The 15,856-nt window shown below is 47.4% G+C and overlaps 1 protein-coding gene across 1 annotated transcript in view; it reads left to right on the top strand.

Moving 5' to 3' along the window:
- Nucleotides 1–15,856, top strand: part of ULK2 (unc-51 like autophagy activating kinase 2) — a 66,333-nt gene that overhangs the window by 32,283 nt on the left and 18,194 nt on the right. The window contains exons 9-14 of the mRNA XM_081844076.1: nt 704–762; nt 1,315–1,397; nt 8,495–8,545; nt 9,988–10,076; nt 12,192–12,360; nt 13,738–13,798. Coding sequence (XP_081700202.1) covers nt 704–762; nt 1,315–1,397; nt 8,495–8,545; nt 9,988–10,076; nt 12,192–12,360; nt 13,738–13,798 — 512 coding nt within the window. The remainder of the gene's footprint in view (nt 1–703; nt 763–1,314; nt 1,398–8,494; nt 8,546–9,987; nt 10,077–12,191; nt 12,361–13,737; nt 13,799–15,856) is intronic.

Here is a 15,856-nt window from a genome sequence, read left to right as displayed (position 1 = left end):
GGCAGCTTAAACTCTGCCTGCCACAGTGGGCAGAGAATGGAACAGTTTGAGGGATGCTATCCTCCCCTCCATATCATGTCCTAAGGTTGAGAGTGGGGCTCCCTGCTTGTGAAACACTCTCCCGGAAGGCTCACCTGACCCCTTAGTTACATATCTTTAGTCGCCAGGCGAAAACATGTCTCTTTTCCCAAGCCTTTGCCTGATTAAACAATCTGTGGCCTTTTTAACTGTGTGTGGCAGGGTATTGTTTTTGTTTGTTACTAGGTTATGTATTTTTGTATTTCTATATTGTAAACAGTCGTGTGATCCTCAGATGAAGGGTAGCATAGAAATTGGATAAATAAATGCTGTCTGGCAAGTGTCAGCTGGGCCTGGCCAGTAAAAAACAGCTGGGCCAGCCAAATTAGCCAGCCTAGCGGACCTCATTGAACCCATAGGTTGAGGTTCCTCACCCTTACTGTCCCAGTAGGTATCTGCTCTTCATTTTTAAATATACACACTTTCCCATAGATGTTCTGTATTTGTGAGGGCATCAGTTGGGCCACTGTGAGAACAGAATCCTGGGCTTTGTAGGCCTTTGGCCTGATCCAGCAGCAGCCAGGCTCCCTTGGTGCCCTTTGTTCTCACACAGGTGTATGTTAAGGACATTAGGGGTTTGGGGTAAATACAACTTGGCAAATCACACTTATTCTCCCTTTCACAGGCTAACAGTCCTCAAGACCTCAGAATGTTTTATGAAAAGAACAGGAATCTGATCCCTAGGTATGTATGTCTACTTTTGTGGAGGGTTTTTGATATCTGCTAGAATCTTAAGAATTTGAATACCTTTACCTCTGTTGAATGGGGACGCGGGTGGCGCTGTGGGTAAAAGCCTCAGCGCCTAGGGCTTGCCGATCGAAAGGTTGGCGGTTCGAATCCCCGCGGCGGGGTGCGCTCCCGCTGCTCGGTCCCAGCGCCTGCCAACCTAGCAGTTCGAAAGCACCCCCGGGTGCAAGTAGATAAATAGGGACCGCTTACCAGCGGGAAGGTAAACGGCATTTCCGTGTGCTGCGCTGGCTCGCCAGATGCAGCTTTGTCACGCTGGCCACGTGACCCGGAAGTGTCTCCGGACAGCGCTGGCCCCCGGCCTCTTGAGTGAGATGGGCGCACCAACCCCAGAGTCTGTGAAGACTGGCCCGTACGGGCAGGGGTACCTTTACCTTTTTACCTCTGTTGAAGGGTGACAGATCGTCAATGTGTTTTGTTCAGTAGGACTCGTATGATTTATATATAGTAAAAATACAAATCTCCCACTTAGTTCTCTTCTGTATTCAGTGTTCCCAGGGAAACATCAGCTTCCTTGGCTGACCTGCTGTTGGGTTTGCTTCAGAGAAACCAGAAAGATAGAATGGACTTTGGTGAGTAAACATTTTATGACTCCTTGCCTCCCCTGCCCAAGTAATTATTTTGCTTTCTTGTGTGAATCAGTGTGCATGAAGATTATCAGTTTGGTGGTTTTAATAGGCTTGAGCTGCAGTCTTGGTTTGGTGTGTTTGTCCATTGTGGAAAGTTAAGCAGTACCTTTTACAGAACTTGTTCAATGCACTGGATATGCTAGCTTTTGAATTACACAGCATACTTCTTCAGATGTTCAAAGTCTTAGTGAAGTTCATTTATTTTATTTCATAAAATTCATACACTGCATAATTGTAAAAAAACAACACCTCAAAGCTGTTTAAAGCAATACCATTATCAATATGAAGAATTAACAATAAACCTTTCAATAAATTTAATTCGACAATAAACTAAAAATAGATTAAAACTCTTACTGACTTTCTAAATATAGGCTTGTCTAAAGAAAAATATTTTTGGAAGGCACTGAAAAGAGCACAGTGAAGGAGCCTACTGCCCAATAGCAGTAGACAGGGTTCCAAAATGTAGCTGTTGCCTCAAAAAAATATTGAATGCTTACAAATATGGAACAAGTACAAAGTGGCACCTGTAACAGTCATTTGTTAAATGAGCAGCGATAGTAAGATTGGGAGATTGGGGTGAGTCACCTCTATTAAGAAAATGAAAGAGAAGACAGGAGAAGGAGTGGGGAAGAGCAAAACATTGGTGCTACTTTGTGAGATCAGATGGTCAGGGCAACCCAAACCCTCCTTAATCGTGGGATTGCAAAGGGGTGGCTTGGATAGTGTGAGCAGACCACTTTTAGGTTCAGCGTACTGGACTAGCATCTTGGCCATTGGAGTGAGGCATGCATGGCCCTTTAACCTTATTTTTGCACCGGCTTGTGAGTTTGAAGCCAGGCAACCTGGCTCTGTGTTGCAATAAAACAAAGAGTTAACAGAATGAATGGGCTGAAGAAACTCCACGAAGCGCCACCCATTCAGCCCTCAGGTGAGATTTCCTCTTGCCCAAAGCAGAACCCACCTATCGTGCAATCACGGTGTGGGTTGGGGCATACTTGTGCTGAAGAAAACAATGCCTTTCAGGGAACCAGGAACCAGCATGCAAACGCTGTGTCTCTGAGGCAGGATTGTCATCTCGACCCCAATCCCGAAAGGGGAGTTTTAACAGATGGGTGTGGTGGGAAACCACTCCTGAAAGGAAACTGATTGGTGCAGAGTAAGCCCTACCCACCCCCACTTCTAGAAAAGTGGGGAAAGCCCTTCCCCTTACAGGTTCTCTTATACTACTACAACAACAAACAACAACAACAACTTATTTATACCCCGCCCTCCCCAACAACAACAACAACAACTTATTTATACCCCGCCCTCCCCAACAACAACAACTTATTTATACCCTGCCCTCCCCAGCCAAGGCCGGGCTCAGAGCGGCTTACAAGCAATAATAAAAACAAGATGAATGATTACAACTTAAAACCAAAAAAAATTACAACATTAAAATAATGGAACATTAAAATATTAAAATGTAGCCTCATCGCAGGAGGAGAAGGAAAGGAAAAAAAGAAAGAGAGGGAGGGAATCAAATTGGCTCCAAGCCAAAGGCCAGGCAGAACAACTCTGTCTTACAGGCCCTGCGGAAAGAAATCAGATCCTGCAGGGCCCTGGTCTCATGAGGCAGAGCGTTCCACCATGCCGGAGCCAGAGTTGAAAAGGCCCTGGCTCTGCTTGAAGCCAGTCTAACTTCCTTAGGGCCTGGGACCACTAGGGGGTTGTTATTTATGGATCTTGAGGCTCTCCGTGGGGCATACCTGGAGAGGCGGTCCCGTAGGTACGAGGGTCCTAGGCCGCGAAGGGCTTTGAAGGTCAAAACCAGCACCTTAAATCTGACCCTTTACTCCACCGGGAGCCAGTGCAGCTTGAAAAGCACTGGGTGAATATGCTCCCATGGCAGACACCCCGTTAGGAGCCTCGCTGCAGCATTCTGCACCCGCTGGAGTTTCTGGGACAGCTTCAAGGGCAGCCCCGTGTAGAGCGAATTACAGTAGTCAAGCCTGGAGATGACCATCGCATGGATCACTGTGGCCAGGTCGCGGCGGGAAAGGTAAGGGACCAACTGCTTGATGCGGCGAAGGTGGAAAAATGTCGCCTTGGCTGTTGCTGTAACTTGTGCCTCCATGGAAAGGGAGGCGTCAAGGATTACACCCAAACTCTTAACGGAAGGCAATGGCACTAATTGGGCCCCCGCAAGAGAAGGGAGTTGGTCCCTCATCCCCATGCCATCCTGACCTAGCCATAGGACCTCTGTCTTTGAAGGATTTAGTTTCCCACGAAACCATCCAGCCACAGCTTCCAAGCATCTGGTCAGTGTGTTCGGGGCCGAGTCGGTGTGGCCATCCATCAGCAGATAGAGCTGAGTGTCATCAGCATATTGGTGACAGCCCAGCCCAAAGCTCCGGATAATCTGGGCAAGGGGGCACATAAAGATGTTAAAAAGCATCGGGGAGAGAATTGCGCCCTGCGGCACTCCACACACCAAGGAGTGGCGCAACGACATTTCCCTCCCTAGTGCCACCCTCTGTCCCTGACCAGAGATAAAAGAGCACAACCAGTTACGGGCTATGCCCTGTATCCCCACGTCTGCGAGGCGGTGGTTCAGAAGATCATGATTGACTGCTGACAAATCTAAAAGGATCAGCAGTCCTGACCCGCCTCGATCCAGTTGTCTACGGAGATCATCTGTTAGGGCAACCAGAGCCGTCTCCGTCCCAAAACCAGGACGGAAACGGGACTGAAATGGATCTAATGCCGATGTTTCCTCCAGAAACCTACCAAGCTGTTCAGGAACCGCTCTCTCAATTACCTTACCCAGGTATGGAAGATTTGAAACTGGGCAGTAATTGGATAGGTCTAAGGGATCTGATGAAGTTTTCTTTAAGAGGGGACACCCCACTGCTTCCTTCAGTTCCCCTGGGAATGTCCCCATGTCAAGGGACAAATTGATAATTTCAACCGGGGGGTCCGCGCAACATCTGGACACTCCCTAATCAGCCAAGACGGGCACGGATCAAGGAGGCAGGTGGTGGGCCTACCAACTTGGAGGAATCTATCCACATCAGTAGGGAGTATCCGATCGAAATGGTCCAACACTGGATATGAGAGAATTCCCTTAGAAAGGGGCAAACCTTGGCCACAGAGAAACACTTTCTCTCAGCTGGACTCTTCACATGCCAGCCTCTTCGCAAAGATCATCAGGTCATAAAGCTTGAAGGTAAGGAATTCTGTTGCCCAGCAGTTAGCCTAACTCAGAGCAGCTGTAGGACAGAGTCCTACAGTTCTGGAAACCACACACAAATTCTAAGGCATAGAGTTCCTGACCCAGCCTCCTTTTTGCAGCCGTAAAAGCTCCTCTGAGCACTGGATAGGTGAAAGTTTCACCCACCTTTTGTCTTCCAGAATCCTTTGCCAGAATTGGCATGCTCCATGGTCTCACCTCTTTTCCGCCACCCTTTTTAGCATATTTCTCCCTCTCCCTCTCCATCTCTCTGGTTGTGAATTCAGGGATTTGTGTCCTTAACTGTATATACAGTACCACATTGTTCAGTGTGTCATTGAATTTCCCTTTGCCACTCCACTTCAATAGATCTGGTGCTTCAGCATTCAATTCAGCTTTGTGAATTCCCAGATCCTGAACATAATCCCAGGGCGGGGTGTATTAGACCCATGTAAAAGATGCCTCTCCTTTCACAAGCTTGTTCTAGGGTCATGTGTGCATTGCACTTACATGCAGGTTCCCAGAGGCATGTGTTGACAGTTGAGCAGAGACTGGCGGCTGAGTTGGCCGCTAGCTGACCACCAAATTTGGTCAATGGACACCCCAAAAACCAGATAGCAGAAAGCCCTGAAAACAAGGTGTTCTGCAGGAGGAGAGGGGTTGAGCCAGCCCAGGATCCCTGGCTGGCTTCACTGCCATCATTGAGCCGACACAGGCATCAAGCCCAATCATTCTCCCACCTTCTGTGTAACCGACCCTACAGCTTGAGCTCCTTGGTGGAAAACAATGTGGGATATGAATACAATTATAAACAAGTAAATCACCTATTAAGATGGATACTTAATTTCTGGGATTGTTGGGTTCTTAAATCCATTTATTTAAATGCAGGTCGACTCTAGATTGGCTTTTCATTTTTACTTCGTCTGTTTTGCATATGCAGCAATGTGGTGAGAAGGGGCCGGTGACGGGAAGCAAGATACTGCAGAGTGGGCAGTTCTCCTCCCCCTCTTTGCTTTCTGCTCAGCTGTTCCTCTGGCACTTCCGGTTAGAGATGTTAGGTTGTAAATAGCAATGATCTGCTTACATAATCCTGGGTTTCTTGGAGGTATGAGGATTACGCCGAAAGCACAAAAATTAAAAGCCAAGCTTTAAAAGCATGAACAAGTTTTCATACAACCTGTAAACAGCAGTCAGTGTGTTAAAAGAAAAGAATGAACAGCCATAGAGGAACGACACTGAAAATAGCTTGCTGGACTATTTATAGTGTTCTGCGTCGACTTGGCCTTCGTGATTGTTGTCTGGAAGGTTTCTGACGAAATCCTTTTTCTGCCAGCTCAGGCTTTGAACAGTTGCTGACCAGCTGATGCTTGGCAGCTGTTTGTGGGGGGGGGAGAGGAAAATGCAATGTTTTGTGTTCGCTTTTCTACCTGTCAGGGATATAACTTTGCTTTCCTCTTGCTTTTGGGACTTAGCATTTAAAAACATGGCACCAGGTCAGAGAAGGCTGAACTGCAGCGTGCCAAACAATTAACCTTTTTTAAAAAAATAAATAAAAATACCACCAGTGAAGGAGACCCCACCCCATTCAAGGAGCTCACTGCTGCTGCTACTGTAACCCTTTTCATTTTCACAACAGACTTGCCAGATAGGCTAGGTCGGGGGGTTGCCAGCGGACAGGACGTCCCTGGCGCTTGCAGGGCCATCTCCCTCTATTGAAATGAGGCTTGAAAGAAGCGCGCCATTGTAGCCAATAATCCCGCTTTTAAATGTATTCATTAATATGAGCAGGTCCAGCATAGGTGTCCAAATGAAATTGAGATTAGTGAGATTTCCCACCCACTGGGTGATAGATGGTGCGTGTTTTTCTTTCCAGCCTTGCAGCCTGAGTCTCTTGGCCACTACAAGGGCTCTCACAACCCACTTCCATTGCTCGTCTGTTAGTCCCCACACCACAAGGAAGTCCAGTTTAGGAAATCAGTAACTTGGGAGGCGGCTGGAGCCCCCCTCAAGCAGCTGCCCCACAGCCTTTTGCAGGACAGCATGTGCTAACTCCAGGACAGCAAAGCCGCCTTATCAAGGGTGTCTGGACTCTCCCTCCTGAGCCGCAGAACACCCTGTTCTGACTCAGGGTGTCAAAGCCTGTTGGACCTGCAGTGCTAGACCTGTTCCCCCTCCGCTTAAAATGACTCCGGGGAGGGAGGTGGCTGAGTTTGATAACGCCTTCTCCTGGGTTCACTGCTGTTTGCTTTGAGCCTTGAACAGGGACACTTGGGTCCAAGCTCTGTTAATCATCCCTACCGCTGCTCTGAGCGATGTTTAGCTGAGTACAAAAACAAAGCTGTTGTTGTTAGCTCACTGGTTTTGGCCTGAGGGTGCAGTTACTTTTGCTTTGCAACAAGGTGTTGTACACCAGATGAGCAATCTGTGTAGTGTAGCTGTTAGAGTTGTGATAGGAATTTTATGGTCTTAGATATATGGTAATGTTCATAAGTGTACCAACCAAGCACATACATAGATCAGAACAGGAAGGCCAACCTGGAACCATTTTGATTCCTAAACTGACCAAATGTTTTCTCTGCAAGGTCAAAGTGGGAAACCTCCCCATTGTCTCTTTCCTCACAAATCCTGTCTTAAGGACACATTTAAGATATGAACAGGGTGTGAGCATGTGAACTGCCCCAAGAACTAAGTATTTATCACTACAAAAGACTGGCCAGGCTCTCCAGGCAATCCAATCCAATCAAGTAACAACAGGAGAAAAACAATATTCAAATTTCTGCTTTAGACTGCCTTTTCTGTGATATAGGTGTGATGTATCTGAGGGGTGGTCTTAAGTTACACCCCTTCTGTGATGTATGTATGATATTTCTGGGTGTGGTCTTGATCTACAGGGTGGCAATTTCAGAAGTCTTTATAAGGCCTTGCGCGCCATTTTTCTGGGTCCCTCCTCTCCTGCGGGTGAGGGGAGCACCCTGTTGCAACAGATCAATAAAGATCAAGCTTACTAGCTGCTTTGCTTCTCAATATTCTCAGGTTGGCCTCTGTTATTCTCTCCTACCAATAGGGAACCTATGTAAGGACTCTATATGGGCTCTTAGATACCCCATAAGGGAAAAGGGCAATTTTTGTTTACAACAGAGTGTTGGACCAGGGTTCAAATCCCCACTCAGCCATGAAGCTCACTGGGTGACCTTAGGGGTCAGTGCCTGCCTCTCCGCCTAACCTACCTCCCATTGTTGTTGTGGGGATTAAATGAGGGAGGGGAAACCACGTTACTCCACCTTGAGCTCCTTGGAAGGAAAGCTATAAATGCAATAAATAAATGACTGGGGAGGGGGCAACGTTGCACCCCCATCACGGTACACTGGGCTCTACCAATTACAGTCCGTGTTATTATTTAAAAAATGAAAATTTTACATTCCCCCCCCTTTTTTTGCTTCCACTGCCAAATATTGAAACCCAACCCTTCTCCATGATCTGCGAAGTGTGTGTTTCAATTAATACAAGCAGCGCTTCCAAAACTGAAAGCCAAGCCTGTGTCTGTGAGGAAATGGGCTTTTAAGTACCTCCCTTCGATCCCTCTGGCCAGCTGCATCTTTAAAGTGATGGACTTTCTTTTCCAAGTGTAATAGCAACACATACGCTGGGAAAGCTTTAATCTTTAATGAGCTCTTTTTGAGCCCTGGATGGAGAAGTAAGTGTGTGTGTGTGTGTGTGTGTGTGTGTGTGTAGAGAGAGAGAGTTGTGATCCCTCACCCTGCAGCTCTGCAGCCCCCTTCTGGATTAGAGGCTAATGTGTCATGCAGCCAACTTTTTTCCTCTCTTGCAGAAGCCTTCTTCAACCACCCTTTCCTCGACCAGGTTTCAACCGTCAGAAAGTGTAAGTCAGAATTCCCTTCTGCCTTATCTTTGCTCAACCCCCACCCCCCCATACTTATAGAATCATAGAATTGTAGAGTTGGAAGGGTCACTGAGGGTCATCTAGTCCAACCCCCTGCAATGCAGGAATCTCAACTACCCTTTTAAATATGTTTGTGGGGATGGGGGTATTCCTTTTGAATAGTCTATACCCCTCATCCCAACAGGTTTCAGTAATGCCTATTAGGTCATATTTGCCATCCTGTATTAAGAGCTCAAATTTGTCTTGCTTGTTTCCCATGCTCTGCATTAGTATAGAGACAACTGAAACCATGAGTCCCTCCAGCTGCCCTTTAACAAATTTATGGAGCACCACCACAGGTTCTTGTATATCAATGATGATATTATCCCCAATACTTTTTGTAACAACAACAACAACAACAACAACAACAATAAATAATTTATACCCCAGCCACTCTGGGGGGCTTCCAACAAAATATTAAAATACAATAGTCCTTCAGATATTAAAAGCTTCCCTAAAGAGGGTTGCCTTCAGATGTCTACTAAAAGTCTGATAGTAGTTTTTTCCTTTGACATCTGGTGGGAGGGTGTTCCGCAGAACGGGCACCACTAACAAGAAGGCCCTCTGCCTGGTTCCCTGTAACTTCGCTTCTCGCAGAGAGGGAACCGCCAGAAGGCCCTTGACGCTGGACCTCAGTGTCCGGACAGAATGATAGGTGTGGAGACGCTTCTTCAGGTATACTGGACTGAGGCCATTTAGGGCTTTAAAGGTCAGCACCAACACTTTGAATTGTGTTTGGACACGTGCTGGGAACCAATGTAGGTCTTTCAAGACCAGTGTTATGTGGTCTCAGTGGCCGCTCCCAGTCACCAGTCTAGCTGCCGCATTCTGGATTAATTGTTGTTTCCGGGTCACCTTCAAAGATAGCCCCGCATAGAGCGCATTGCAATAGTCCAAGTGGGAGATAACCAGAGCATGCACCACTCTGGCGAGACAGTCCACGGGCAGGTGGGGTCTCAGCCTGGGTACCAAATGGAGCTGGTAGACAGCTGCCCTGGACAAAGAATTGACCTGTGCCTCCATGGACAGCTGCAAGTCCAAAATGACTCCCAGGCTGCACCCTTGGTCCTTCATTTACCTACCTCATGCATCATACTCTGTTCCTTTGCAAGGTTCCTGCTCCTTTAGACATTCTACCCCCTCCGAGTCTGAGATACTTGGGCTTTTCGATTGCAATGTAGTGGAGGGGGATCCTCTTTCCATGTATTAGTGGCTTGAAATGTTGCCGAAAGCTTTTGTCTGCAGCATGGCAATTTTCATGCTGGGAGGGGGCTACTAAAGGCGATCTGGGTAGTTTCTCTTCATATGCCCGCCCCTCCCCAAAAGAAACACTGAAACTCCTCAGAACCTGCACTTTCCTTACATTGTTCTCCTTTCCACAGCTTGCCCTGTGCCAGTGCCGACGTACACGGGCTCCGTCTCTGGCAGCTCCTGCGGCAGTTCCCCCTCCTGCCGATTTGCTTCTCCACCAGTAAGTTCTGTTCTGATTTGGGAGGCCACAGTCTTTGTCCCTGGGGAGCAGAAATCCATTCTGGGTGCACCTTCAGTCTCAGCTTCTTCTTTTAAAAAGCCAGGAAGGAAGGAAGGAAGGAAGGAAGGAAGGAAGGAAGGAAGGAAGGAGAAAGAAAGAAAGAAGAGTTTATAGCCCTTGTGTGATGCTGTACTGCCTACAGCCATCAGGAGCAGCATCCCGATGGGGCAGGAGAGAAGGGCAGCCAAGGGTCTACGCAGCCTCGGTTTCCCCAGAGTCGCCCTCAGGTTGCCTGCTGAAGAGTAAGGATGTGCACAAAACTGGCTAGGAAGAAGACAGGGAGACCTTTTGTCATTGTTGAGAAACTATCTCCAAGCGTTAAAAGATGTCCCACTAATGTTTCTAGCCCCAGCTGAGATGAAACTTGAAAGTATACAGGGAAGTAGTTAGCGAAACTTCAAAGATCATAACTGAGGAGCTGAGCAATTACTCTTGGTCAGTCAGTGGTGGACGTGGCCTAGGGCTGGCAGAATCAACAAGGCGAGTAAACTTGATCAAGCTGTTTCCAGGCAGAGACTGGTGCATTATGGGTGGTTCTTGTTACATTTCCCCTTCCGCCATCAAGTGCAGCAGCTCCTCCCCAAATGTTGTTTGACTTCTTAAACATAGAGGAGTTAATTTTTAATTATCAGTCTGGGCTGCGGTTCCACTTGAAGGGCCTTCCTCAATGACTCCTCTCTTCCGCTCTGGTGACCCTTATTATTTCTGCTTTCCCCTGGTCCCCGTTGACCCAGCAGCCGTCTTCTCTCGGGTGAGGAAGGTGCCTCCTTGCAGAACAGTTAGCAGACAGTCGCGAGCACATTTTCTGCAGGCTCTTTCTTTCCACAACCGTGTATTTTCTGCTGTTTTGGTGGGTTTTGTCGTGTTTGCCTGGGAGACTTCGGTGCAGAATAGAGAACAGTGGCATCTTCTGTACTGGGCCAACTTTTGGGTGGTGCTGAGAGAAAATTATTTTAGAGCAGAGGTTGGGAAGCATTTATCAGTCTGAGGGCCAGATTCCCCTCTGGGCAACCTTCTGAGGACCATATGCCAGTAGTGGGTGGGGCTAGAGTAGAGATGGGAAGGTCTGGGAAAAGGGGTGGGGGCGTTTTCTGTTTTCCCCCAAAGCTGGGGTTTTTCCTAATTTTTCCAGGGGTTTTCCAGGCCTTCCCATCTCTAGGCCAGAGGCAAAAGTGGGCGGAGCAATGAATGTAAATTTGACTTTTGTACAGTAGGCTAGTTTATATACCCACATTTATACCACTTTGAGGTTTTTCTTTAAAATATAAAGTGGTATAGAGATGAAAAATAACAATAATATACAGCCCTCCCTCTATTCTCCATCCAAACAAGCAAGAGGCATTCAAGGACACATCCCAGCTAGGCAAAAGCATTCAAGGAAGGTGTGAAAAAGGGCTGGGGACCAGGTGTGGAATGGGGAGAGTCCTGAGGGCCACATTCGATTCCCCCACCCTTGTTTTATTACCTGTTAATCATTTATTTTAACAACTTGCACAGCACTTAATTGCATCAGTCTCCAGGCCGTGTATGGGAGACCCAATACAATAAGACTAAAAATGAATTAAAAACAGAATTCAGGTAAAAAGCCTGCTGGAATAATAAGTCTTCAGAAAGCGCCAGAGGTTTGGAGATAACAGCCTATCTGACATCAACTGGAAGGGGTTTCCACAAAACTGGCCCCACCATATTCCTGGTGGGTGCAAGCTGTGTATCTGAGACATGGAGGCAGAGGGACTCCTCACAGTGCCTCGCTCAGTTGCCTCAAGGATCAGCAGTTTTAGAAGTTTCTATGCCTCCCTTTGATTGAGCAATTCTGAAGGTGGCTCACAGCAGGTGATAGTCATGCCCTCGCATGTGTACCCACACACTCCCAACAGCCCTTTGCCCTCTCTCCAATCAATGCAAGTTTTTGCATTTTATACAAATAAATCAAGTTGGGCCTACATGGGGCAGCAGAAGGATAACAGCTCATGCACAGCCCATTTCCTTGTGCCAGCCTCTTCCCCAATGGAGGCCCTGCAAGGGATCCTGACATCTCCTCTTTCCTCCCTTCAGTCCCTCCCAGACATGCAGCATATCCAGGAAGACAACCTCTCTTCTCCTCCTTTGGGGCCTCCGAATTACCTTCAGGTGTCTAAAGACTCCACCAGCACCAGTAGCAAGAACTCCTCTTGCGACACGGACGACTTCGTTCTGGTCCCACACAACATCTCCGACCAGTCATGTAAGGCTCTGGATTTGTTGGCCCTTGGCCATTTGTCGCTGCCGTTTTTAATATTTAAAGAGAAATATGCACTGCTAATTTTTTACTTGTGTCATTGCTGAGTATGTTTCCTGTTTCATTTTCTCCCCATCCCCATTCAGAGAGCTCTCCTTAACTCCTGCAGGCCTTCCTTCCAGTGTCTTGCAAATGAGCAAGGGTTTCATGAGACTGGGGTATTCCCAGGGCAAATTTGGGGCAGGGGCAAAAAATGGTTTGAAAATCTATGCATTGTGTTCCCCACCACCACCACCTTGATCCCTTTCAATCTCATGATTGTATAGGTTAATGAAATCACAACTCCAGGGGAATAAAAGCATGGAATAAATCCACGTTGAATTCCTTTCCTTGCTAGCAGGGTCCCTTTCCAGGGATGCCAATGCAGGATCTCCTTGCCGTCTTATAACTTCACCGCTCTACCCACCAGAATGGTGGCTCACGGGGGTCGACCTTTGCCCAGGGCAGGGGTGACCTTTTCAACAGCAGCCCCTTACACTTCCCTTTCTCTGCTGGAAATGAAAAATCCATCCCGCCTTATTCAGGGAGTATTGCCATTGTGTATAAGCAACTGCACATTTATGCACATTCTGTTTGAACACAACACGCAAATGGGTGCCTGGTACCCAGAAATGGGAAGCACCTGGTCAACTGAAGCCCATCGTCCCTCCGGCTCCCACAAGCCAGAGAGAGAGTGGGGCTTGGTTGAGTAGAGGGTTCCCCATTTTACGCGATTTCACGTATGTGTGCAGGGGCCTGGAACACAGCCCCCATGCCAACAGCCTTGATGGCATCCCAGTCACCGTTTCATCTATTCCCTGCCAGCTGTAACCTACTTTGCTGCAAAACTGCAAATTTTATGGAGGCCATATTGATGCATTGCCCTTGTGATTCAGCTTTTATGCTGAAGCAGGTTGCACTTCACTTCTGCCACACGCTGAAGAAACACCTCTTTCCCCTGGCCTCTTGAGGCCAGAGATTTGCCTTTTCGGGGATCGCCCTGTTCCTGTGATTGTAATTTTTTAAACTGTTCGTGGTGTTGAATTTTAAATTGCTGTAACCCACCATGGGACATGATGGTGCAGGGCAGATAATAAATTGTAGTAGTAGTGGTAGTAGTAGTAGTAATAATAGCCAGCTTCCCATCAGGGTCTATTCAGGAATATGGTGTGCGTGTGAATATGCTGTGCTGTGCTCAACAGAGCCACATTGTCTCCTTGCGCAGTGTCGCTTAGCACAGCTTCAAATTAAAATATTGCTGAGTTTCTCTTTCTCTCTCACTGTATCTCTGCCACTCCCTGGGCCCTAATGCCTGTTTCCTGGTGTCTTCTTTTTGCTATACAGACGACATGCCTCTGGCAGCAGTCGGCCGTCGGGCCTCAAGTGAATTCCTGATGTGCGGAGGGTAGGTGGTGACGGTCGTTGAGCTCTGTTGCTTTGACATTCATTGCCCAGAATGTAGGAGGAATGAAAAGCCGCTAGATCGGCTTCCTCCAGCCTGATGCCCTCTGCATGTTTTGGACTACAATTCCCATCAGCCCCAGCCAGCAAAACAGTACAGTGGTACCTCGCAAGACGAAATTAATTCGTTCTGCGAGTTTTTTCGTCTTGCGATTTTTTCGTCTTGCGAAGCACAGACTTTGGAAAAGCTTCAAAAATCACCAAAGTGTTCAAAAACCTCAAAAAAGGCTACCACACCGCGTGCTATGAGTTGCTCCTCGAAGTGAATGCATGGTTTTAAGAAAAAGGAAACAAACTTGCAAGACAAAGGAAACAAACTTGCAAGACGTTTTCATCTTGCGAAGCAAGCCCATAGGGAAATTTGTCTTGCGAAGCAACTCAAAAAAACGAAAAACTTTCGTCTTGCGAGTTTTTCGTCTTACGAGGCATTCGTCTTGCGAGGTACCACTGTATACATTTACGGGGCCCACTTAATAATTGGCTCTTTAATTGGTTGAGGACAGCGCTGTGGTTGCGCAGGCACACTCTGAGGTTTGTCAGTGACCCAGTGGTGGATCCCCACACTGCAGCTGAAGACCAATTCACAAGCCCCAGTGCTGTTTAAACAAGAACCAGTAATATCCCTACCCCGAACAAACCTGTTGCCTTTGTTGTGTCGCAAGATGTGCTACAAAAGTGGCCTGCTGAAAAGGCTGAGAGCTGTAGTCTTGTAAACTGGAAATGTAAGAACATAAGAGCTCTGCTGGATCAGGCCAGTGGCCCATCTAGTCCAGCATCCTGTTCTCACAGTGGTCCAGCAGCTGCTTCTGTGAGAAGCCCGCAAGCAGGAGTCAAGCACAAGAGCGCTCTTTCCCCCTCCTGTGGTTTCCAGTAACTGGTATTCAGAAACATTGCTGCCTTTGTACCCCAGCAAAGGGTACAGTTGGAAGCAAAGCTATGCCAGTGCAAGAACGGAATCAAAGCCGGAGCTTGTGGCTCTCTTCTTGTTTGCTTTCTTCTTCCCTCTTGTGCCACAGGAGACCGTGTAGAGTCCGTTGCGCAATTGGCCGCTACGCTTCGGCATCACCCCCAAGGCCACTCTTTGATTTCGCCACTTTCACAGGCGTACAAGGCATAATATTCGTGCGATCAGTACAGCTGCAGCAAATCCCTGAAAATCTCCCCCAAACAAACCGTTTTAAAGTCCTTTAAAAAAAAAAAAAAAAGCACTGTCTGCCAGAAAAGTGCTGATGTTGTGCTCAATGCAGCTTCTGAATTTGCACACTGCAGAGTAGCCCCGGCCAGACTTTTATCTAGATTCAGGCGAAATATGCTTATCTGTGCTGCAGGGGAAGCCCTGAGAGAATTTTGGCTGCTTTCTGATTGGTAAGAATTTTTTTAAACTCTGATTATTGGTGAAACCGAGCAGATTTCATTTGTTTCTGAAGCGTTTTTACCCTGTTGTTCAGACAAAAAGGACTCCCTCAGCAACTAAAAAACGATCAATAATGAGACAGTCCCCTGCTCTCAGGCTTGTACTCTAAAAGACATGGCACAAAAAGGAGGTGAGATTGGAAGAGGAAAATGGCAAACCCAGGCACTAGATCTTAGTTACTGAGTTTTTATGACTGCCAGCTGGAATGGAAACATTTCAGGGGAAAGATGAGCTGGTTTCTCAGCAGAACTGTTAAGGTGGCTCTCACTTTCTCCTCTTATACTCATTTAAATTTGAGGTCGATTGCAATTGTGAGTGGGGGTTCCGCAACTGAAACTTCACATGCTTCCTCTCTTCCTGAGAAAACTGCTGGATTATGGGGGAGATTTGGCTTGGGGGAAACTGTGTCCAAATGTTTTCAAGTTGCTGTTGGCTGCAGGGGGGCAAGATTAACAGGCCACCCCCCCCCCAGTCCCGAAAGTTTTCTTACTCTGGTTACCAGCAGTTTTGGAGGATCAGAGCTTGGGGGGCCTTTATGCCAGGGATAGCCAACCTGGTGCCCTCCAGATTTTGTTGGATTATGACTTT

Source organism: Podarcis erhardii (genome assembly GCF_964252035.2).
Source record: "Podarcis erhardii genome assembly, chromosome: 16".
Taxonomy (NCBI): Eukaryota; Metazoa; Chordata; class Lepidosauria; order Squamata; family Lacertidae; genus Podarcis; species Podarcis erhardii.
Note: the sequence above shows the minus strand (reverse complement) of the source record. Positions and strands in the feature narration are given on the sequence as shown.